The sequence below is a fragment of the Schistocerca piceifrons genome, chromosome 3, assembly GCF_021461385.2.
Source record: "Schistocerca piceifrons isolate TAMUIC-IGC-003096 chromosome 3, iqSchPice1.1, whole genome shotgun sequence".
Taxonomy (NCBI): domain Eukaryota; kingdom Metazoa; phylum Arthropoda; class Insecta; order Orthoptera; family Acrididae; genus Schistocerca; species Schistocerca piceifrons.
Window position 1 is genome coordinate 793791516 of NC_060140.1, and position 26266 is coordinate 793817781.

Below are 26266 nucleotides of genomic sequence, written 5' to 3' on the forward strand. Positions count from 1 at the left end.
CCACTAACTATTCCTTTCATCACTCCCTTTTAGTTTCCTACATCTTTCATTTTCTGAACTATCTTTTTTGCTGTGACCCTCCTACATCCATTACTTACAATTCTCTCAGCTTTTCACTCTTATTAATTCATGTTTGATGTTTTGGCAGTAATCTCTTTCTTGTTTATTACCCTATCCTCCAAATTAAACTCTCAGGCTTCCGAATCTTGTACACTGCAGTCCCTGACAATCAGTCTTTCCTTCTCATGCCACCCAGTAAGTCACCACTGATCTCGGGTTCTGGGTTGACTTTTTCCAAACTCTGCCTCTTTTCCTGAACCTCACCAGTCCTACTCCTTCACCCCTCTTCCTTCCTCTCAACCCTCCCCCCTGCCAGTCCGGGGGTTAGAATAGGTCCAAGGTATTTCTGCCTGTCGTAAGAGGCAACTAAAAGGAATCTCTCACCTTTTGACCTGTATGTGATGGTCCCCTGTAGGGTTTGACCTCCATTTTTCAAAATTTTCCCAAAGAGCGATCCAATTGGGGAAGGGCGCCTTACATGGTGCATAGTGTCCGTCATGCGCTGAGACCTCTCGCATCCTTGGTCAACGTGGATCTGCAACTCCGGTCATTCTCCAGCTGTTGGGCGAGATCACCCTCCTGTGCGCATTTTCCTCCATCCTCTGTTCAGTATCGCTTTCTGCACTGTCGATGATAATGGACTTCTTAGCTCGTTTGCGCCTGATAGACAGCATGGTAGCCAGTCCATTGTGGTGGGGCCGCCATAGACCCTGTTGGTTGTAGCCCCTGACCACACAGAGATTGCTTTGCTGATGCCTGTGTCATTAACTCCCCACATACGCCAAGGATTAGATGTCAGTTACCCTTGGGCATGGGCCATCCTGCCAGGTGGCCTTTGCTGCGACTAAGTGGGTGCCCGTGGGGTCGGAGTGGGTGGCATCATGGCGGTTGACATGCCATGAAGTGTAGTATTTCATCTCTTGCTGGTGGTGAAACACCAGCAGTCCCTAAGCAGTCAAGGTCTAACTTCAAGAAATACTAAGAAATACGACCACAAATCATCCTCCCCCCTCCCCCCCATCATACCATGGGAGGAACACCAGGCTAAGGATGACAGCAAAGCTTATTCACCCTGGTACCTCGTATGTACAAGAGTTATGGGGAATCTTTCTTGTCAATGAAACCTCAATTTTTTGGTGCAACATTTAGAGGACAAGCTTGGGGAGGTGGAGGGCTTGTCCAAGATGCGGTCAGGGTCAGTCTTGATCAAAACACCATCCTCTGCCTCTGCCTAGTCACAGGCGCTACTCGCCTGTGACAAGTTGGGGGATGTTTCTGTTTCCATCACGCCCCATAAGAGCTTAAATATGCTCCAGAGTATCACATTTCACAGGAACCTTTTTTTGCAATCTGACGACGAGCTGCCCATCAATTTAGAGCGGCGAGGTGTCCCTTTTGTTCAGCGCATCCACCGTGGTCCGAGGGATAATCAGGTTTCAACCGGTGCCTTCATCTTGGCCTTCGAGGGTGAACACATTACCTGAGTAGGTGAAGGTGATGGTTTACCACTGTGATGTAAAACCCCGATGCAGTGCTTTAAGTGCTGGGAGTTCGGGCATATTTCTTCCCACTTTACTTCTAGTGTCACCTGTCAGGGTTGTGGACGTCCTTCACATCCCAATACTTCCTGTGCCCCACCTCCCATCTGTGTCAGCTGCAGAGAACACCATCCACCTTGCTCGCCAGACTGCAGGATTCTCCAGAAAGAAAGAAAAATAATGAAATGCAAGATCCTGGACCAACAGACTTACACTGAGGATAAGAGAAACTATGAGAGGCTACATCCTGAGCATATGAGTCAACCTGCGCTGCTACTATGACAATGGGTCTACCATCTTCCATTCCGCCGCATACAATTGGCTCTCAGATCCACCAGACTCCACCTGCTCCCCTTATTGGGGAGTGAGCAGGGCGGCACTTCCCTCCCTGTTGCTCCTGCACAACCTACTTCAGGAGGAAACCCCCACCCAAACCATCAGATCACAATGGCAAAGCTGACACCCGCCAGGGACTGAAGCAACCACAGGTAACTGGTCGTAGGGCTTCACAATTCTCCTCAGTCCCTGAAACTGAATCATTGAAGCCCTCCCAGCTGGACAAACCTAAGAAGCAGTGAGAGAAACCTGAAAATAAAAAGAACCCCAAGAACCGGGACACTGCGGTGGCACCCACACCACCACTACCTAAAAGCTGTGTGTCAGAGGATGAGGTGGAGATTCTCTTATCCGCTGAGGACGTAGATCTCGCGGGGCCCTCAGACACACTGGATGCCATCACACAGGTACTCGTCTCGTGGCAGCAGGTCACGCTGAGGTGTAGACTGCCTCATTGAATGTTTCATGCCTTCCCAGTCTCACGATTATGTAATCCTCCAGTGGAATTGCGGAAATTTTTTTCACCACCTGGCTGAGCTACGGCAACTGTTAAGCTTTACACCTGCTTTCTGCATTTCCCTCCAAGAAACTTGGTTCCTGGCAGTGAGGAACCCTGCCCTCCGCGGCTATAAGGGATATTACAGGAACCATAGCGACTAAAATCGAGTGTCAGGTGGTGTTTGTATCTAAGTTCTTAACTCAGTATGTAGTGAATCAGTGCCCCTTCAAACCCTTCTTGAAGCTGTGGTTGTCAGCATAAGGATGACACAGGAAATAACTATCTGCAATGTACATCTCCCTCCAGATGGTGCAGTACCCCTGAACGTATTGGCTGTGCTGATTGATCAACTCCGTAAACCTTTCCTACTTTTGGGAGATTTTGACGCGTAAACCTTTTTGGGGTAGTGCTATGTGTACTGGCCGAGGTAGGGAGGTTGAAAATTTACTGTCACAACTCGACCTCTGTCTCTTAAATGCAGATGACCCCATACATTTCAGTGTGGCACATGGCACATGTTCGGCCATTGATCTCTCAGTTTGCAGCCCTGCCTTCTCTCAGCTATCCATTGGTGAGGACATGACAGCCTGTGCGGTAGTGACCACTTCCTCATTTTCCTGTCACTTCCCTGGCATCATGCCCACAGACTCCTACCCAGATGGGCTTTAAACAAGACAGACTCAGAAGCCTTCACCTCTGCTGTCATCGCTGCATCTCCCTCACATGGTGCCATCAATGTTGTAGTTGAGCAGGTCAGTACAACAATTGTTTCTGCGACAGGAAACGCAACCCTCACTTTTTATGGTGCCCCTGGCGAAAGACAGTCCCATGGTGGTCGCTGCAAGTTGCTGAGGCAATTAGTGTGTCAGCGAGCTCTACAGCGACATAAGCGGCACCCTTCCCGAGAGCACCTAATAGCCTTTAAGCGGCTCCGTGCCCTCGTTTGCTAGCTTATAAAATGTTGTAAACAGGAGTGTTAGGAGACGTATATGTCGACCATTGGGTGCCATAAGTCACCTTCCCAAGTCTGGACGAAGATCAGATGTCTTTTTGAGTACCAGACCCCCGTATTGAGGAGAATGGCGTTCTGCAGGGCTCCGTATTGAGTATGTGCCTATTTTTAGTGACTTTTAACAGTCTAGCAGCAGCTGTAGGGCTGTCGGCCTCACCTTCTCTGTATGCGGACGACTTCTGCATTTCATACTGCTCCTCCAGTACTGGTGTTGCTGAGTGGCGCCTACAGGGAGCCATTCACAAGGTGCAGTCATGGGCTCTAGCCCACGGCTTCCGGTTTTTAGCCGTGAAGTCGTGTGTCACGCATTTCTGTTGGCATCCCACCATTCATTCAGAACCAAAACTGTACCTTAATGACAAACCACTCACTGTAGTGGAAACGTATCGATTCTTAGGACTGGTTTTCGACGCCCGATTGACTTGGTTATCTCACCTTCATCAGCTTAAGTGAAAGTGCTGGCAGCACCTCAGTGCCCTCCACTGCCTGAACAACACCAACTGGGGTGCAGATCGCTCTATGCTGTTGCAGCTCTACAGAGCCCTTGTTCAATTCTGCCTTGACTATGGGAGTCTGGTTTACAGTTCGACGGCACTCTCACCTAGGCTGCAGATTCGTCTGGAGCTTTTGCATGGCCCTAAGGACTCCGTTAACCCTGCGGCTCTCTGCTATCAGTTCCTCTAGATTCTTGACATGTGCCAGGGCTGATGGTCACGTAGGCTTTGCATATGTTCATGAAGGACGTATTGAACAGGACTCCTTGCCAGATGGCTGCAGTGTTTTCACTGCAGAGCAAGTGGCCATATCTTGTGCTCTTGAGCACATGTGCTCATGCCCTGGTGAGTCATTTCTCCTGTGTACTGACTCCTTGAGCAGCCTACAAGCTATCGACCAGTGCTACCCTCGCCATCCTTTGGTATCGTCCATTCAGGAGTCCATCTATGCCGTGGAACAGTCCAGTTGTTCAGTGGTGTTTGTGTGGACCCCAGGACATGTTGGAATCCCAGGCAACAAACTTGCTGACAGGCTGGCCAAACAGGCTACGTGGAGACTCCTTCTGGAGATGGGCATCTCCAAATCTGGCCTGTGTTCTGTCTTACGCCACTGAATTTTTCGGCGGTTGGAGACAGAATGACACAACAGTACGCACAACAAACTACGTGTCATTAAGGAGACTACAAATGTGTGGAAGTCCGCCATGCAGTCCTCTGGCAGGGAATCAGTTGTCCTCACCAGCTCCGCATTGGCCGTAAGTAGCTAACGCATGGTTACCTTCTTTGTCATGATGACCCATCTCTGTGTCACTGTGCCTCACAAATGACGGTCATCCACCTCTTGCTGGACTGCCCACTTTTAGCTGCTCTGCGGTGGACTTTTAACTTTCTCAGCACCTTTCGTTCGGTGATGGGTGACAATGCCTCAACAGCAGCTGTAGTTTTACGTTTTATTCGTGAGGGAGGGTTTTATCATTTGATCTAAGTTTTAGCGCGTGTCCTTTGTCCCTCTGTGTCCTCTACCATTGTGCTTTTACGGTAGAGGTTTTAATGTGTTGCAGAGTGGCTGGCTTCTCCTTTTTATTCTCATGGTCAGCCAGCCATGGTAATCTGCTCTCTTGCTTTGATCTCTTCTACATGTTTCCTGCATCTTCTGTGGTTTTCCTGTCTGATTTTGTCCATTTTAGTGTTTGTTGCCCTTCTGTCATTCTTGTGGTTTCTCCTTTCTTCCAGCTGTGTTTTGTATGTCTCGATGATTTTACTCCCACCCTTGTGGAATTATTTTAATCGGAACGAGGGACCGATGACCTTGCAGTTTTGTCCCACCCCACCCCTCCCCTCTTTTAAACCAACTGACCAATCCTCAACCCATCTGCCAGGAGGAGGAACCACTGGTTCCAAAAGCTCGCATACTTCAATACCTTTTATATGCATGTTCCCTTGCAGCCACCTGATGAGTAGATTTTTTATCTATCCAGTAAACATTTTTTTTCCCATATAAGTAATTTAAGACTTTTGGACTGGTACCATTGGGAGGAAGAGTAAGTTCAGTGTCACCAAAACTGTTTACAAGAAACATAGTCTTGTAGTTTAGTTAATTGAAACACTTTCACCATGTGACAAATTGAACTTCTCATTTTCGCTCTTCACGAATAAATTTTCTTACTTGGTATGTTACATGAGTTTGTGAAACATTAGTGATTGATGAACATTTTTAGTTCTTTGCCCCATTAGCATGACTGTGTGTTTGCTGAGCACCCTACTGTGGCAAGTTTGAGTGTATGCTGTATAAAGCATGATTTTATGCTGTGTTAAACATGACTTCATTTAACAGTCTAAATGTGTCTGCATTAAATGTCAGCCTTTTGATAATCTGCCATGAGACATGCTAGAGCATTGTTTTTACAGGCAAAAACTTTATAGGTGGATTCAATGTCGCCATTAAATTTCACCATTATTTTTGTTAAAAAAGGTCCAAAACATGTCATAGACATAATGGGTTGGTCTTGATATACCTACATACAATAAATTTTCTGCTTCATTTCTCTTAGAGTTCTAGACATCTGTGTGAACTACTGACTCTTTCGTTAGAGGAATTGCTGCAGGCTCAGTTTGATGTACTCACTGAATTAAAACATTTTCCAGATCAGCAAACCTCTAGTTACCATTTTCTCACCCTTCTCTACCTCTTCACCGAGTGAGCTGGCACATTGGCTAGCACACTGGAGTCGCTTCAGGAGGACAACGGTTCAAACCCACATCCAACCATCCTGATTTAGATTTTCCGCGATTTCCCTAAATCGCTTCTGGCAAATGTCAGGATGGTTCCTTTGAAAGGGCACAGTCCACTTCATTCCCTAACTTTATGGGACTGATCTCGCTGTTTGGTCCCCTCTCCCAAATCAACCAATCTATCTCTTCAACAGCAATTCCTTTCATTTGATAACAGTGCTTTGTGCAATTCTCAGTTACCGAAAATTTATTTTTCATATTTCGTGGTATTTGTTTTGAGAATTATTGAGTTTTGTTTATTTTGCGCAAATATGTGACATAAGACATATAGTAGCTAATTGAAGACAGAATGTAACTTGGTTAGACACTGGACTCGCATTCGGGAGGACGACGGTTCAATCCTGCATCCGGCCATCCTGATTTAGGTTTTCCGTGCTTTCCCTAAATCACTCCAGGCAAATGCCGGGATGGTTCCTCTGAAACGGCACGGCCGACTTCCTTCTCCATCCTTCCCTAATCCGATGAGACCGATGACCACGCTGTCTGGTCTCCTTCCCCAAAAAAAAAAAACAACCAACAACACTTTCCCTTGTGCTATCTGCTAAGTTGTTTGTTACATGCTGACAAGTTGGTTTTCTGGTCTTGAAAATGTGCTGCTGCTGGATGTATAGTGCACTATGTGCTAAAGAAACAAATTAAGTTGGAAATACTTTTATAGTGTCTCATTGGAACTAAGTGGTGAATGCACACTTTGTGTGGGAAAGATTTAAAGAAGGGCGTAAAAGTGGTTTTGTTCCGCTGGTGCCCATCCCAACCATATTTAAGAATATTTTAACTTTTCTATTGTAACAAAATCATTTCTCAAGCTGAAATCTAGAAGACTACATCCACAACATTCTTTATACCTTGTTGTTGTTGTTGTTGTTGTTGTTGGTGGTGGTGGTGGTGGTGGTGGTGGTGGTCTTCAGTCCTGAGACTGGTTTGATGCAGCTCTCCGTGCTACTCTATCCTGTGCAAGCTTCTTCCTCTCCCAGTACCTACTGCAGCCTACATCCTTCTAAATCTGCTTAGTGTATTCATCTCTGGGTCTCCCTCTATGATTTTTACCCTCCACGCTGCCCTCCAGTACTAAATTGGTGATCCCTTGATGCCTCAGAACATGTCCTACCAACCGATCCCTTCTTCTAGTTAAGTTGTGTCACAATCTCCTCTTCTCCCCAATTCTATTCAATACTTCCTCATTAGTTATGTGATCTACCCATCTAATCTTCAGCATTCTTCTGTAGCACCACATTTCAAAAGCTTCCATTCTCTTCTTGTCTAAACTATTTATCGTCGATGTTTCACTTCCATACATGGCTACACTCCATACAAATACTTTCAGAAACGACATCAATACTTGATGTTAACAAATTTCTCTTCTTCAGAAACGCTTTCCTTGCCATTGCCAGTCTACATTTTAGTTCCCTCTCTACTTCGACCATCATCAGTTATTTTGCTCCCCAAATAGCAAAACTCCTTTACTACTTTAAGAGTCTCATTTCGTAATCTAATTCCCTCAGCATCACCCGACTTGATTCGACTACATTCCATTATCCTCGTTTTGCTTTTGTTTATGTTAATCTTATACCCTCCTTTCAAGACACTGTCCATTCCGTTCAACTGCTCTTCGAAGTCCTTTGCTGTCTCTGACAGAATTACAGTGTCATCGGCGAACCTCAAAGTTTTTATTTCTTCTCCCTGGATTTTAATGCCTACTCCGAACTTTTCTTTTGTTCCCTTTACTGCTTGCTCAATATACAGATTGAATAGCATCGGAGAGTGGCTACAACCCTGTCTCACTCCCGAGACATCCGACTGAAACAAGTCGAGGGTACAGTTATGGGCACCCACATGACACCATCCTATGCCAACCTATTCATGGACCATCTAGAGGAATCTTTCCCGAAAATCCAGAATCCTAAACTGCTCATCTGGTTCAGATTCATTGATGACATCTTTACTATCTGGATTGAAGGTGAGGGCACCCTATCCACATTCCTCCAGAACCTCAACAACTTCTCCCCCATTTGCTTCACCTGGTCCTACTCAATGCAACAAGACAATTTCCTAGATGTTGACCTCCACCTGAGATGGCTACATCACTACCTCCATCCATATCAAACCTACTAACCACCAGCAATACCTCCACTTTGACAGCTGCCACCCATTCCATACCAAGAAGTCCCTTCTGTACAGCCTAGCCACCTGTGGTTGTCGCATGTGCAGTGACAAGCAGTCCCTCTCTAAATATACCGAGGGTCTCACTGAAGGCTTCACTGACCGTAATTATCCTCACAACCTTGTACAAAAACAGATCTCCTGTGCCTTATCTTTCTAGTCTCCCACCACCTCCCAAAGTTCCACAGTCCAGCCACATAGGAGCATTCCCCTTGTAACTCAGTACCATCCGGGACTGGAGCAACTGAATTACATTCTTTGCCAGGGTTTCGATTACTTCTTGTCATGCCCTGAAATGAGAAATGTCCTGTCCACTATCCTTTCAACCCCTGCTACAGTGGTATTCTGTCGTCCGCCGAACCTACACAATATACTTCTCCATCCTTGCATAACCCCTGCTCCCAATCCCTTTTCTCATGGCTCATACCCCTGTAATAGACCTTGATGCAAGACCTGTCCCTTACATCCTCCTACCACCACCTACTCCAGCCCGGTCACTTAACATCACGTATCCCATCAAAGGCAGGGCTACCTGTGAAACTACTCTTGTGGTTTACAAGCTAAGCTGCAACCACTGTGCTGCATTCTATGTAGGCATGACAACCAACAGGCTGTCTGTCCGCATGAATTGGCCACCGACAAACTGTGACCATCCTGTGGACCACGCTGTTACTGAACGCGCTGCCAAACATGATATCCCTCATCTCAATGACTGCTCCATGGCCTGTGCCATATGGATCCTTCCCACCAACACCAGCTTTTCTGAATTGCACAGGTGGGAACTTTCCCTGCAATACATCCTTCATTCCCGTAACCCTCCTGGCCTCAACCTTCGTTAGTCACTGTCCTCACCCATCTGGCCACCTCCCTGTTCCCATTCCAGCACTACACAACTGGCACACCCAGTCTTTCAATTTGTTTTTATTTCTCTCCTTTCCGTTACTTACCCCCCCCCCCCCCCTCCCCCCCACCTTCTCTCCTGCCCTCCGTCCAAACTGCAGCACTTCACTGTCCGCCACCCCCACCATACTATCCCTCCCCCTCCCCACCCCAGCCTCCTCCATACGCCCACCCTGTTGCCACTTTCGTCATGCACTGATACTGCTGCTGCTGCTTGCAAGGGTGATTTCAGTTATCTGAGATTGCAGACGTGTGTGCAAGTAGTGTTTGCATGTGCGTGTGTTGTGAGAACCTTTTTGTTTTGCCTCTCTGCGACTCACCATCTGCACTATATGGTAACAACTTTCCTTCTCATAATATTGTTACATTCCATCCTGGATTTTCCATTGTTTGATTTTTAATATAACACTTTTTTAAAATGGACTGAAAAGTATTAAATAATATCTGGTAGCCCCATACAGGTTCCTAATGCCGTACAGAAAGTCCTGAAAATTTGTGCTTGTGAATTTTTTATGATAATATCTGTAAAATTGTAAACGGAACACACATGGCACATGCATAGGGTAATCGTAAGGAGTGTAGAAAGTGACTGTCGTTGAGGAAAATCGCAGTACTGTTTGTATTATTTGAAGTTCAATAAAATTGTTAACAACTTAGGTGAACTATTGATGCATTACTTATGTATTGCATGCATACTATGTTTTACATTTTAAATTTTATGAGTATTGTTGTAGGTATTAAAAATTAACAAGCACAAATTTTCAGGATCATTCGTATGGTATTAGGAATGTGTATGGGGCTGGGAGAAATTATCTCATACATTTTAGTCAGTTTTAAAAACATATTATATTAGAATGTTTTTCTTATCTTAAATAATTATTTTTAATTTAAATTTATTGAGGCTCTGTCTCTCTCTTCCACCAGTTAACACCCAACATTAATTATTTATTTATGTATCTATTTTTGTAAATGCTGAGGTGACGTGAACATAAACTAAATATTATACATTTTTTTAAAATTGGTGACTTGATCTGTTGCATTTGAAGAATACTCTGCCACTTGTAGGCTGTATTTTTCCACGAATACTTATCATTTGTTGATTTCTTTGCTTAATATAGTTTCATAATAAGAATCATCCTTGCAGATATTGTGTATTGCATTGAATTTATCTTGAGGATCACTTCTTATTCATAAGATTTCTCTCTTTCATATACAGGGTAATTTTTTCTACCGTGTACAAACTCTAGGGATTGATTCATGAGAGGATACAGAACAAAAAAGGTATAATGAATTTGTCTGGAACTGCATGATGCTAGAGACCATTTATTCAATCATACATTGTTACAGAGACTGTGGTCTAATATGTGCTGCACCATGCAGCCACAGTTACAGTATACATGGTTTCCTCTTTGAGGGTGGTACCATTCTTTATACATCATGCCCTAGTGCTCTCTCATGCCATATTGATAGCCAGTTTTGCGTCCATCCACTTCTCTTGCTGATTCACCTTGTAGTGGGTGTGATACATTGTTGTACACAATGGTTCCATATTCGAATCGAGAGCTTGCCGACATGATGTTTACTTGCGGAAAGGCAAATGGCAAATGGCAACAGGTGGCGGGCAGCAAGCACAGCATTCAGTGTTTGCAACAGTGTTTCACCATTTGTCTGAGATAGGGTCGTTTCAGGAAACAGGAAATCATGAAGGATGTACCCGAAATGTTTGGACACCAGACTTTGAGGAAAATGTGATTAACACTGTGGAAGGCGACAGCCGCGTCACTACCAGGCGGTTGGCCTGCCAGCACGGGGTAAGCCAGACAACCGTGTGGAATATTCTCCATGACAATTGTTACTACCCTTATCCCTTGTAGCATTTGCAGGGCTTACTAGTGACAGACTTTCCACATTGGGAGCAGTTTTGTCACTGGTTTCTTCACCAGGCAACCACGATTCCAGAATTTGTGTCATTCATCCTATTCACAGACGAGGCCACATTTATGCATAGAGTTATCTTAAACTTTCCTAACAGTCATCTGTGTGATAGTATGCAGAACCCCCATGGCACGGTGACAGTGAATCATCAGTGTCAGTGCAGCTGGAATGTGTCAACCAGGATAATTGGTGTCTGTATTTTGGGACCAGCCTTCTTCCATGTCGCCTAACGGGCTGTAACTATTAGCATTTCTTGCGGGTTACTTTGCCTCCTGTACTGGAAGAAGTGCCATTGGTGATTCAAAGGGTTATGTGGCTGTTACATGATGTGCTCCAGCCTCCTTCGCCGTTAGTGTCCTGATGCATCTCAATCGTGTTTTCCTTTGTCAATGGATCGGACAAGTGGTTCCAGTTGTGTGGCCTGTTCTTTCACTGGATCTCAAACCATGCAGTTTCTGGTTATGAGGCCACCTCAAACATAACGTGTATGCAAAATCCATCCCAGATGTGGAGGCACTGGAGCAGTGTATTCTTGCTGCCTTTGACACTTTTTAGATGCAGCATGGCCGATGTAACATGTGAGACAGAATATGTCACAACGCGTACACTCGTGTGTTGAGGCACATGGAAATCATTTTCAACATATACTGTAACTGTGGCTGCATGGTACAGCACATATTAGACCACAGTCAGTGTAACAATGTACGATTGAATAAATGGTCTCCAGCACGGAAACAATGCATTTCCTGACATAAGCTCATTAGACCTGTTTCGTTCCCTATGCTCTCATCGATCAGTCCCTAGAGTGTGTACCTGGTGGAAAAAATCACCCTGTATATTACTCTGATTCGTATATTTATGCAGTAGTTAATGCTTCTTCATTTTCATCAGACTTTTGGTACATCACAATCACTTGCAGTATTATTTGTTTCCATTTAAGTGGTACAAATAAACAAAATACATTTATGAATTTCAAACTTTGCAGCTTCTTACAACAATCAAAACATAATAGTCTTGACTATACAACCCAAGGCTACATCTAATGGTAGTTGTATGTGTGTTGAAATGTGTCTGCTTAGTAGTGTTAATATATAGATATGTTTTTCGTGTTGTAAGCATTTGCATATCACGTAAATGGGGCTGAAATGGTTAACCAGCTCAGACTTTGCCTGGACGAGTGTGAAGAAACAGTGTGACAAACCATGCTCAGGCTGGCTTCCAAAAGTGATTCGAAATGACAGATAATCAAACCAAGATGGCTCACACCTTCTCAAATCTGGCACATAGTGAGGAGGTGCTTTGAAGAAAAAAAACTGCTTTGAAGAAAAAAAAACTGCTCAGTTGAATTACTTTATAACGTCTTGTACCTGCGTTTAATTAAGCTGTGCGCTATGAGCACAAATATATTTCAGTTAATTAGCTTTGAGGAAAGTTGTAATTTTGCAACACTGGGTTTCCCCGGGTTGTTCCTAGCTTTGAGGGTGTCCTGGGGCATACTGGAGGGATTTCTATACTACTGTCTGTCATAAACCTGGACCTTTTTTCGTGTCAATGGAAATTCAATTGATTGGAAATGAATAAATTGTAGCAAACCTTAATTAAAATTCATTAAATGATGACTGGCCCATAGGTAGTTTCCTTGTTTTAGTCTATTAAAAAACCCATAAGTGAGCACACTTAGACACACACACACACACACACACACACACACACACACACACACACACACACACTTGATCCAAAATGATCTTCACAGATTTGATCACTTATATTTCAGGAGTTGAAATAGATAGAAATTTGCGGTTTGCAGCATAATGTTCATGCACCTAAAACTGGTCTCTCGTCCACCCCACCCCCCAATAGTTAGCACAGTGTGTGGACTGGTTGGTACAGACCAGATCCGACACCCAGATCCTGCGCAACCCCATTACATTTTTTATTTTCATTGTGTAGGACCTGCAGGAACTGTGAGATCACATCAAACCAGCAACAGCACATGTTAACGAGGACACGCTAAGCCAGACGAGTACTGGAATATTGTTTAGATATCCTGTGTGCTACAAATGGTGCACACATTGAAGATGACCATCAATGTGCTCCCACCCCCATCCCTCTACCTACCCCACCTCATCCACTGCTTTTTTCTGTCATGACAATCACAATTTTTCTAGCTCTGTCATAAACTTTTTCAAAAGTAATTCAGCACTCTCATTTGTTCGAGATTTAGCAGTTTTGTCACAATTTATCCTGAATTAATTGCTCATTTGCTGTACAAACTATGAAGGTAATCTTAGTGACAATGGCGAGCTATGATGAAACTTGAGATGTTGGAGAATACAGCCATGATGAAGAAAATTTACAGCATTGATGTTGCAGGTCCTGTACGGGCCTTTCTGGATACAGAAAATGTACGACTGCTGCCCTGGCCAGCACATTCTCCAGATCTCTCACCAATTGAAAACGTCTGGTCAGTGGTGGCCGAGCAACTGGCTCGTCACGCCAGTCACTACTCTTGATGAACTGTGGTATCGTGTTGAAGCTGCATGGGCAGCTGTACCTTTACACACCATCCAAGCTCTGTTTGACTCAATGCGCAGGCGTATCAAGGCCGTTATTACGGCCAGAGGTGGTTGCTCAGGGTACTGAGTTCTCAGGATCTATGCACCCAAATTGCATGAAAATATAATCACACGTCAGTTCTAGTATAATAAATTTCTCCAATGAATATCCGTTTATCATCTGCATTTCTTCTTGGTGTAGCAATTGTAATGGTCAGTAGTGTACTTTGTTGAGACAATGAGAAGCCGCCAACAGTCGATGATCCCATGCACTATGGTGCCACCTTGCTCATGAGACAACTGAGCTGTATTAAAACTGACTTACTTTATGTTCATATTCCTCTCTGCAAATGAATACTATGTTTGAACATGGACGTCTGTATAACATGCTTTCACAAATCCTTGTTACTGTCATGTGTAATTTGTGTTTGCTGAGTGGTAGGTGCTTCTTTTTTTATGTATTTTCTCCTTTCGTCAATTAAGTTCAATATTTCTTCTGTTACCCAAGGAGTTCTATTAGCCCTCATCTTTTTACTTACTTGATCCTCTGGTGCCTTCACTACTTCATCCCTCAGAGCTACCCATTCTTCTTCTACGGTAAGCAGGCAAAAAGGAATACAGAGTCTCAAAAATGAGATCAACAGGAAGTGCAAAATGGCTAAGCAGGGATGGCTAGAGGACAAATGTAAGGATGTAGAGGCTTATCTCACCAGGGGTAAGATAGATACTGCCTACAGGAAAATTAAAGAGACCTTTGGAGAAGAGAGAACCACTTGTATGAATATCAAGAGCTCAGATGGAAACTCAGTTCTAAGCAAAGAAGGGAAAGCAGAAAGGTGGAAGGACTATATAGAGGGTCTATACAAGGGCGATGTGCTTGAGGACAATATTATGGAAATGATGTAGATGAAGATGAAATGGGAGATAAGATACTGCGTGAAGAGTTTGACAGAGCACTGAAAGACCTGAGTCGAAGCAAGGCCCCCAGAGTAGACAACATTCCATTGGAACTACTGACGGCCTTGGGAGAGCCAGTCCTGACTAAACTCTACCATCTGGTGAGCAAGATGTATGAGACAGGCGAAATACCCTCAGACTTCAAGAAGAATATAATAATTCCAATCCCAAAGAAAGCAGGTGTTGACAGATGTGAAAATTACCGAACTATCAGTTTAATAAGTCACAGCTGCAAAATACTAACACAAATTCTTTACAGATGAATGGAAAAACTGGTAGAAGCCGACCTCTGGGGAGATCAGTTTGGATTCCGTAGAAATATTGGAACACGTGAGGTAATACTGACCTTACGACTTATCTTAAAAAAAGATTAAGGAAAGGCAAACCTACGTTTCTAGCATTTGTAGACTTAGAGAAAGCTTTTGACAATGTTGACTGGAATACTCTCTTTCAAATTCTAAAGGGGGCAGTGGTCAAATACAGGGAGTGAAAGGCTATTTACAATTTGTACAGAAACCAGATGGTAGTTATAAGAATCGATGGGCATGAAAGGGAAGCAGTGGTTGGGAACAGAGTGAGACAGGGTTGTAGCCTCTCCCCGATGTTATTCAATCTGTATATTGAGCAAGCAGTAAAGGAAACAAAAGAAAAATTCGGAGTAGGTATTAAAATCCATGGAGAAGAAATAAAAACTTTGAGGTTCGCCGATGACACTGTAATTCTATCAGAGACAGCAAAGGTCTTGGAAGAGTAGTTGAACGGAATGGACAGTGTCTTGAAAGGAGGATATAAGATGAACATCAACAAAAGCAAAACGAGGATAATGGAATGTAGTCGAATTAAGTCGGGTGATGCTGAGGGTATTAGATTAGGAAATGAGACACTTAAAGTAGTAAGGGAGTTTTGCTATTTGGGGAGCAAAAAACTGATGATGGTCGAAGTAGAGAGGATATAAGATGGGTAGATCACATAACTAATGATGAAGTATTGAATAGAATTGGGGAGAAGAGGAGTATGTGGCACAACTTGACAAAAAGAAGGGACCGGTTAGTAGGACATGTTTTGAGGCATCAAGGGATCACAAATTTAGCATTGGAGGGCAGCGTGGAGTGTAAAAATCGTAGAGGAAGAACAAGAGATAAATACAATAAGCAGATTCAGAAGATGCGGGTTGCAGTAAATACTGGGAGATGAAGAAGCTTGCACATGATAGGGTAGCATGAAGAGCTACATCAAACCAGTCTCAGGACTGAAGACCACAACAACAACAACAACAACGAGTGGTAGGTGTCACATGTCCACTGACGTCAGCACGGAAATGCAACTGATTAAACATTACCTCTCACACACCACCACTCCCGTTGGTACATTGTGGCCAGTGACCAACTTGTCTTCTACAGACTGCGTGTGTCCAGGAAAATAATCTGATTTGACACAGATGTCTGGAATCTTTGAAGTTTTTGTCTGAGGTTGGCAGTTTGAGTTATGGCAGGCATACCACAGCGATACGTGAGCTTAAATAGTTTCATGTTAATGACACCTGGAACACATTAATCCACAACATTATATGAATCTGTTCTAAGTGACTAAAAGAAAAATTACTCCATTCAGTACATAATTAAATTAACATGTATAAAGTGTTTTTTAACTTTGACATACACCCGGAGATATGTCTTCACTTATCCCTGGGGGTGGGGAGTAGAACTACTGTGTGACGGGATAAAGTAGCATTCACTGCTGTAGTTCAACTAATGAAAGTACTGCATGCTGGTCTTACTCGGAAGAATGAACACTAAAGAGTGGTTTCAGCTGAAAGAATTAATACATGGTTCAACCGACACAAAAACTACTGATGGTTTTCGCTTGAAAAGAAAGGATGAACAATTCAGTCAATATGTAAAGTAAACAGTGGTGTTGAATTTTTTTCATTCCATTGCTCCCACAGGCAGTTTTCATTCAGGAGGGGAGGAATGAATAATAATCCAAGTGACATGTCGAACTACGACTGACTGACTTGACTGTTTTCATTTGGTTGCTCCCACAGACTGGTTTCATTCAAAAGAATGAATGACTAGTCCAACTAACTAAGTGATTGTTCTCATTCGGTTGCCCTTCTACATCTCCCCCCTCGCCGCCAACAACCAATCAACTAATTTTCCCCCTCCTCTTCCTCCCCCTCCCTCCCACCTCTTCCTCCCCTCCCTCCCTCCTTCCTCTTCCTCCCCTTCCTCCCTCCTCTTCCTCCCCTCCCTCCCTCCTCTTCCTCCCCTCCCTTCCCCCCTTCCCTCCCTCCTCTTCCTTCACTCCCTCCCTCCCCTTCCTCCCTCCCTCCTCTTCCTTCACTCCCTCCCTCCCCTTCCTCCCTCCCTCCCTCCCCCTCTCCCCCTCCCTCACTCATCTTCCCCCCTCACTCATCTTCCCCCCTCACTCATCTTCCCCCCTCACTCATCTTCCCCCCTACCTCCCTCATCTTCTCCCCCTCCCTCCCCCGTCTTCTCCCCCCTCCCTCCCTCATCTCCCCCCTCCCTCCCTCCCTCATCTCCCCCTCCCTCCCTCCCCCTCATCACCCCCCTCGCTCCCTCCCTTATCTCCCCCTCCCTCCCACCCTCATCTCCCCTCTCCCTCCCTCGCTCCATCATCTTCTTTCCCCCTCCATCCCTCATCTTCTTTCCCCCTCCCTCGCTCCATCATCTTCTTTCCCCCTCTGTCCCTCATCTTCTTTCCCCCTCCCTCCCTCCCTCATCTTCTTTCCCCCTCCCTCACTCCCTCATCTTCTTTCCCCCTCCCTCCCTCCCTCCCTCCCTCATCTTCTTTCCCCCTCCCTCCCTCCCTCATCTTCTTTCCCCCTCCCTCCCTCCCTCATCTTCTTTTCCCCTCCCTCCCTCCCTCATCTTCTTTTCCCCTCCCTCCCTCATCTTCTTTTCCCCTCCCTCCCTCATCTTCTTTCCCCCTCCCTCCCTCATCTTCTTTCCCCCTCCCTCCCTCTTCTTTCCCCCTCCCTCCCTCTTCTTTCCCCCTCCCTCCCTCATCTTCTTTCCCCCTCCCTCCCTCATCTTCTTTCGCCCTCCCTCCCTCATCTTCTTTCCCCCTCCCCCTCCTCCTCTTTCCCCCTCCCCCTCCTCTTCCTCCCCCCTCCCCTTCTATTCTTTCCACCACCCTCCCCTTCTATTCTTTCCCCCACCCTCCCCTTCTATTCTTTCCCCCACCCTCCCCTTCTATTCTTTTCCCCCACCCTCTCCCCCACCCTCCCCTTCTATTCTTTCCCCCACCCTCCCCTTCTATTCTTTCCTCCATCCTCCCCTTCTATTCTTTCCTCCACCCTCCCCTTCTATTCTTTCCCCCACCCTCCCCTCCTATTCTTTCCCCCGCCCCTCCAATTCTTTCCCCCGCCCCTCCAATTCTTTCCCCCGCCCCTCCAATTCTTTCCCCCGCCCCTCCAATTCTTTCCCCCGCCCCTCCAATTCTTTCCCCCGCCCCTCCAATTCTTTCCCCCGCCCCTCCTCTTCTTTCCCCCGCCCCTCCTCTTCTTTCCCCCGCCCCTCCTCTTCTTTCCCCCGCCCCTCCTCTTCTTTCCCCCGCCCCTCCTCTTCTTTCCCCCGCCCCTCCTCTTCTTTCCCCCGCCCCTCCTCTTCTTTCCCCCGCCCCTCCTCTTCTTTCCCCCGCCCCTCCTCTTCTTTCCCCCGCCCCTCCTCTTCTTTCCCCCGCCCCTCCTCTTCTTTCCCCCGCCCCTCCTCTTCTTTCCCCCGCCCCTCCTCTTCTTTCCCCCGCCCCTCCTCTTCTTTCCCCCGCCCCTCCTCTCCTTTCCCCCGCCCCTCCTCTCCTTTCCCCCGCCCCTCCTCTCCTTTCCCCCGCCCCTCCTCTCCTTTCCCCCGCCCCTCCTCTCCTTTCCCCCGCCCCTCCTCTCCTTTCCCCCGCCCCCCCTCTTTCCCCCGCCCCACTCTTCTTTCCCCCGCCCCCCCTCCTCATTCCCCCGCCCCTCCTCCTTTTTCCCCTCGAACCCGCCCTGCCTCTCCTCTTCTTTCCCCCGCCCCGCCCCTCCTCTTCTTTCCCCCGCCCCGCCCCTCCTCTTCTTTCCCCCGCCCCGCCCCTCCTCTTCTTTCCCCCGCCACGCCCCTCCTCTTCTTTCCTCCGCCCCTCCTCTTCTTTCCCCCGCCACGCCCCTCCTCTTCTTTCCCCCGCCACGCCCCTCCTCTTCTTTCCTCCGCCCCTCCTCTTCTTTCCCCCGCCCCGCCCCTCCTCCTCTTTCCCCCGCCCCGCCCCTCCTATCCTCTCCTCTCCTTTCCCCCGCCCCGCCCCGCCCCTCCTTTCCTCTCCTCTCCTTTCCCCCGCCCCTCCTCTCCTCTCCTTTCCCCCGCCCCGCCCCTCCTCTCCTCTCCTTTCCCCCGCCCCGCCCCTCCTCTCCTCTCCTCTCCCCCGCCCCGCCCCTCCTCTCCTCTCCTCTCCTCTCCTTTCGCCCCCCACCGCCCCTCCTCTCCTCCCCCCCCCCCCCCGCCCCTCCTCTCCTTTCCTCTTCCCCCCCCCCCGCCCCTACTCTCCTTTCCTCTTTCCCCCCCCCCCCCCCGCCTCTACTCTCCTTTCCTCTTTCCCCCCCCCGCCCCTCCTCTCCTTTTGTTCCCCCCCCCCCCCCCGCCCCTGCTCTCCTTTCCTTCCCCCCCCCCTGCGCCTCCTCTCCTCTCCTTTCCTTCCCCCCCCCCCGCCCCTCCTCTCCTCTCCTTTCCTTCCCCCCCCCCCCCGCCCCTCCTTTCCTTTCCTCCCCCCTCCTCTCCTTTCCTCCCCCCCCCGCCCCTCCACTCCTTTCCTTTTTTCCGCCGCCCCTCCTCTCCTTTTTGTCCTCCGCCCCCGCTCTTCCCTCTCCCCGCCCACCCCCGCTCTTCCCTCCCCCCCCACCCCCTCCATTTCCTCCTCTCAACTCCTCCCATATTTCGCAACCCTTCTCCCTTTCTCCCTCTTCATCATCATCTTTTCTTCCCCTTCTTCCTCTCTTTCCCTTCCCTCTTTCTCCAAACCGGTCCCTCCTTCCACACCTCTTTTTGCTCTACCCTCGGTACTATTATTGTCTTGTCCAAAGCCTCATTACCCACCATTGTATCCTTCTCTTCCCCGTCCCTACCTCCATGAGCTCAGGCAACAGCTTTCGTTAATTAACAATAATCCTTGCCCATGAGAGTATACCTATAAGTACTCTGTGAGCTTGTGCTTGTACTTGCTTTTTTTTTTTTTTTTGTGTGTGTGTGTGTGTGTGTGTGTGTGTGTGTGTGTGTGTGTGTGTGTGTGTGTGTGTGTGTGTGTGTGTGTGTAGGGGGGGGTGACACGTGCAGTTTTTTTTCTGCTATATAAAGAGCTAGTGCTTGAAAGACACTGTCTCCTGTTACGTGTTTCTGTGCTCCTCACACTTATTTGCTATAGATGAATGGTTAGCTTTCTCTTATTGTAGGTGTAGTTCCATCCAGGAATTTGCATTATTTCTGTTCATACATGAAGCATAAGTGTGTCAAAGTAATGAAAGTGAACATAATTAGAAAAGAACAAAAAATACTGTTCGCTAATCACTAATGCTGTAATTAGGTGATATTTGGTCTATAAATATCTTGCATCATGTGTGCCATCAATAAATGGTAAACCTTTTTCCTGTATGTTAGATTGACAAAATTTAATCTGTTTCATAGTAAGATTGTGTATTTGTGCAGTTTTTCTGAGCATATTTGTAAGACACATTTTTCTGCTATTCCAGACTGCAGGCAAACTACCTTCTAGCATGCTGCAACAAGGAAAAATGTGCTTAGCAACACCAGATGGAGTGTGTTGGTATCGTGCTGTTATAATGGAAATCCATCAGGATCATGTGACAAATAATTTTATTGATTTTGGAGATACAGCTGAAGTACCTATGGAAAGGGTGAGATAAAAAATTATAAAGTCATGGTTAATGTAATCCTACATTTGGACATTTTGTATCTTTTAGCAGTTTTGTTAAAATAGTAACATGTAAAAGAGCTAGTGGAACCAGTGATCACATACACTAAACAATCCTTTTTTATAAATTTGGGCATTATCCTTGTTTTTAATATAATGTGTAGATTTTTTGCAGACTACAGCTGCCACTAGATGTGCTAAAAATCAGTAATCTGTTTTTTATGTATAATTAGATATAAGTTCTAATTACCATTATGGACATGTAATATAATTTGACAGATAAAAGCATCTACTCACCATGTGGTAGTTGGAGAAAACACAAATAGAAGTTGATGAAATGTGCAGTCTTTCAGAGCCAGTGGCTCATCCCTTTGGCAGAAGGGTTGATACAGTAGAAAAGAGGGATGAAGGAAAAGAACTGGCAAGATTAGGAACTGGTTAGCTTTGTGGGAAAGTTGCCCAGAACCCCTGACTAGAGGAGACTTACCGGAGGGATGAGAAGAAAAAATAGATTGTAGTGGGCAGCACTGGATGAGATTTGAGAAATATTCATAAACATTTACTGGCAAGACTCCATAGCAAAAGATTCCTTACGTATTAATTGGATGACACTTTTATTGACTACTACTTAAATTCATATAGATACTTATAATGCAAAAATACTGAGCACAACCATTACTAAAACTCAGTGTAGGTTAGTGACTCACCACAAAACTTCTTATTAAATACTAGCTGTTCTCTGTCACATGGTGGGTGGCTCAGTTTGGTTAAATGGAAACGAAAGTAAAGAGAAAGTTCCTGTCTCTCTGTCCATCACCACTTCTTCCCCTCTCTCTGTCGATCACCTCCTCCTGCCCTCTATCTGTCAATCACCTCCTCCTCCTCCTCCCCTCTCTCTGCCCATCACATCCTCCTCCCCTCTCTCTGCCCATCACATCCTCCCCACTTTCTCCATCTTGTCTTGGCCGCCCTCCCCCCCCCCCCCTCCCCCCTGTCCAGCTTGTTCTTTCTGCATTTTATGTGCATTTCCTCCTACCCTCTGTAAGCCAATAAAACATAAATAAAACTTTCCTTTTTCTAACAGCTTTGCCCTATACAGGGTGTCCCAGGTATCTTGTCCACCCAAAATATCTCTGGAACAATAACAGCTATTGGAAAACGACTTTCACCGGTATCAATGTAGGGCTGGGGCCCATGAATGTTCATATTTGGAAACATTCTAAAACAAAAGCATATGTGTTTTTTAACATAAACTTATGTTTTTTTAAATGGGCCTCCTGTATTTTTTCTTCAGCAATCCATAGCATGACAAAACACATACACAATGGCGTTGATTGCATCGCAATATTCCCATTACATCCCGAGATATTGAGACACGAAGTTGACGCTTGGAACACCCGACATGCGCTGCTAGCGCAGGTCCTGAGGTTCAGGCGTGAACCCCATGCTGCCAGTAATCGGAGCAGGATGGCAGCAGACCGTATTATTCGTTTCGGACCTCTTGATAAGTATGGAAGTGTGATTACGCATGTCAATCACATCGCGATTACGGGCGGCATGGGGTTCACGCCTGAACCTCAGGACCTGCGCTAGCAGCGCATGTCAGGTGTTCCAAGCGTCAATTCGCGTCTTAATATCTCGGGATGTAATGGGAATATTGCGATGCAATCAACGCCATTGTGTATGTGTTTTGTCATGCTATGGATTGCTGAAGAAAAAATATAGGAGGTCCATTTAAAAAAACATAAGTTTGTGTTAAAAAAACACATATGCTTTCGTTTTAGAATGTTTCCAAATATGTACATTCATGGGCCCCAGCACTACACTGATACCGGTGAAAGTCGTTTTCCAATAGCTGTTACTGTTCCAGAGATATTTTGGGTGGACAAGATAGCTGGGACACCCTGTATATGTGTCCATACATTTCTTACAGTAACTTTCAAAAAATTTAAGTAAATTGGTCAAGAACTTTTCGAGACGATAGGTAATAATGTTTCCCCTCTACATGTGTACTTATTTATTTATGTATTACATACATTAAAAATAGATTTATAAAAAGTGAATATTTATATGCAACGTTGTGTCAAAATTTTGAAGCACTCAGGAAGAACTTCGTGAAATTTAAGATTTTGAGCAAACGAACACTTACATTTTTACAAATTTAAATTACAAATACAAAACAAAGTATACATGCAATGCAGTGTTCTGACAGGGCGGAAAAGGTAGACATGATGTTTATATTAATGAACATATTTCATTAGTGCTGAATGTGCACGAGTACTTTATTTTTGTTCTTCAATTAATGTTAATTAAGACTTTTTAAAGCTTCTGTTACACTGGTTATATGGCTATTAACAACTAGCACCATAAATTAGCTAATGCAGGAAGCTAAAGTATGCTGTAGACATGTGGTAATAACACGTATCGGAAGTCTGAAAATGTATATTTAGAAAATTTCACTGATTAAATCCACATTTGCCGGCCGGAGTGGCCGTGCAGTTCTGGGCGCTATGGTCGCAGGTTCGAATCCTGCCTCGGGCATGGATGTGTGTGATGTCCTTAGGTTAGTTAGGTTTAATTAGTTCTAAGTTCTAGGCGACTGATGACCTCAGAAGTTAAGTTGCGTAGTGCTCAGAGCCATTTGAACCCTTTCGAAATCTACATTTGTTTGTGTTTTCGTTAGATAATAATACTTTTGAACAGGTATTGGTAACATCAAGGCCTTCAGTTTCAAGGAGTTGATGGGCACACTTGCAAAATGATTTTCAAATCTCTTATCTTCTTCCAGTTTGGCCTATCAACAAACTTCATTATTGCCTTTGGGTTGTCATGCAGCTATGATGTTGTTCACACAGCACCAAACACTGTTTTTTATTGCTATAGAAATATGGGTTTAACTGAACATTGATGGCCAAAACATTATGACCACTATCACCCATGAGATTGTCACCTGGTGGCGACGCGGGCATGTGGCATGTTAAGGAAAGTATGTAATCGGAGTAGAGACACATGGGAGAGGATTCGTGCAACGCTACAGACAGCAAATGCCCGAAATGCAGTGCATAAGCAGCTTTCAAAAAGGGTGAAATGCTATGATTTGCCATTTGGGAATGAGCAGATCACAAATGGCAAAGCTAGCTGACTGTTCACATGCTACTGTCATGAGTGCGTTTCTTATAAGGATTTCCATTTGGTTCCCCTAGAATTTCTGTTACACTTTTGTACAGGCAATGCTGCCCTATTGCAATCCTACCAGCATGTGTCTGAATTTGTTAGATGTTTTATTGTGGCTACTTCATAAGGACTTCAAACACTACAACAGTACTCAAGAATTGGTTGCAGTAGCGTATTGTATGCAATGTCCTTTATAGTTGCTTTGCATTTTCCCAGAACCCTTCGAGCAAATCTAAGACTTACGTTCACTTTCCCTAATACTGATTTTATGACATCATTCCATTCTATATCCTGTCTTATTATTACCTCCAAATTATTACACAATTTGACATGCTCAAGATGTTTGCCACTAATTTTATAACCAGTTTCTTTTCCTTTGTTGTAAGCATTATCTTACATTTATTTGTATTTAATAAGAGCTGCCATTCATAATACCAAGGGGAAATTTTGTAATTGTCTTTCTGAAATTTTTTACAATTGGCCAGCGAAAATACTTTCCTGTGCACAACAGCATAGTTAGGGAACAATCTTATAGTGCTGCTGATGCTGTCTGAGAATTAAAAAGCTGAACTAAAGAATAATTGTTGTCCTTCTATGTTCTGTTAAATTCATCGAGGATTGGAGGAAGGCAAACGTGAACTAAGTGTAAGAGGTATAAATAGGGACATGATAAAATTGTAATATTTTATGGCCATTTTCAGCATTACTTTTTTGCCAATTTTTCTACTAGTTTCTGATGGCTGTTTTTTGAAGTACCATATACTCCTTATTTTGGTCTTATTTAATTGTTTTTCAATGTTACGTTGAAAATGAAAATATGCCTATCAGTTACATTGCATTTTCTGACATAATAAATGACATTTATGTGCATTATTTGAACATTGTCCCAACTTCCCAAGGTTCTCATCTGGCACATTTTGCCATTGATCCGTCAATACAGAACAGCCACCTGGTGTCTATATTTGAACATGGAAGTAAACTGTCTTCAGCAAAACAACAGACATTTGACGGTGTCCAAATTTCTTTTAAGCATGAGAAGTTGCTTTTTCAATAAATAATGAAAGGATTTGTATCCTTTCAGAGTGTATACACTGTTGAATCCTGCCATTACAGGTATAACTGTTTCTTTGCCACATCAGTATTAACAGATATCATCATCATCCTCATCCTCTGGTTGAAACAAGATCGTATGACTGAATACAGACTTGCATGGATGTAAGGCGTTAAGTGTTAGCCTAGTTTGAAGGTGCAACCCATTGTGTTTCAACATTTCCCTCACAGTTGCCTAAAACATGCCCCTCCATTCATCACCATTTCATCAGCAAAAAATTGTTTTGTCACAATAATGAAACAAGTTTAAAGTATATCTGGTGATGTCATATTTCCCAATAGTTTTGCCCAGCAATTGTAGTGTGCAAGTACAATTACAGAATCCACCAAGTATGGTACTTTAGCTTCACAAACACACAAATAATTGGCTGGTCGCTTTGCTTCCATCACCCGATCACAGTAAAGGACATTAGATGTCATGTAAACATATTTTTGGCAGTGAAACAGAGCACTGTGATTGTTTATTTCAGTAGCAGTAGCCAGCTGAGACACAATCAGCAACAGGTGAGTAACCGATTTTGTGACTTTTACAGATTCCTAACCAGGAGTGAATTTTATGAGATCATCTGTGTGCTTTAATAGTTTAGCTTCATGTGTTTCTGCTTGTTTATTTAATATATAATAGCCACGGTGCTTACGTTTTTGTTTGCGTTGGAAAGTAAATAGATTTTGTGACACATTACAAGTTCCTATTCAGGGGCGAATTATTCCTGCGTTTCAGTCAGTGTTTATCTGCATAGTGTAGTTTTCCACTGTCTTCAGTATGGACAGGGACTACGATTGTTGTGTGCAGGTGCGAGCCGAGTTGGTGACACTTAGCTCTCAGCTTCAGGCATGATGGCTTCGGTTACACAGCTTGAGGCTGCATTGGATGGGCACCACTGTTCTGGGTGGGCCGGCCGGCCGTGGGGATCCAATGGACATCCAGCACATCCGAGTCCTCCAATCGGTCCTCACCAGCGGGCAGCCCAGTTACTGCTCACACTGAGGTTGACCCCTCACCTGTGGTAGAATGTGGGGTTGCCCCACGGTGTAGCAGGCGGCAAAAGACTCCTCAGGCAGCCGCACGTGAGGCTTCCCCAGTTTGTCTGACCAATAGGTTCCAAGTGCTGTCTGTGGCTGAGACTGTCGCTGAGCTAGATGCTGTCACCTGTCCTGTTTCAGAGGAAACCTCTGAGCCTGCAAGATCCAGGCAGTTACAGAGGGTGAGATTATTGCTAGTTGGGAGCTGCAACATTAGGTGTGTTATGGGATCCCTTAGGGACATGGCTGCCAAGAAGGGAAAGAAAACCAATGTGCACTCCGTGTGCATACTGGGTGGAGTCATT

The 26266-nt window shown here is 45.1% G+C and overlaps 1 protein-coding gene across 1 annotated transcript in view; it reads left to right on the forward strand.

Moving 5' to 3' along the window:
• Positions 1 to 26266, forward strand: part of LOC124787630 — a 212719-nt gene that overhangs the window by 154908 nt on the left and 31545 nt on the right. Inside the window, exon 9 of the mRNA XM_047254390.1 lies at positions 20473 to 20637. Within this exon, the coding sequence (XP_047110346.1) occupies positions 20473 to 20637 (165 nt within the window). The remainder of the gene's footprint in view (positions 1 to 20472; positions 20638 to 26266) is intronic.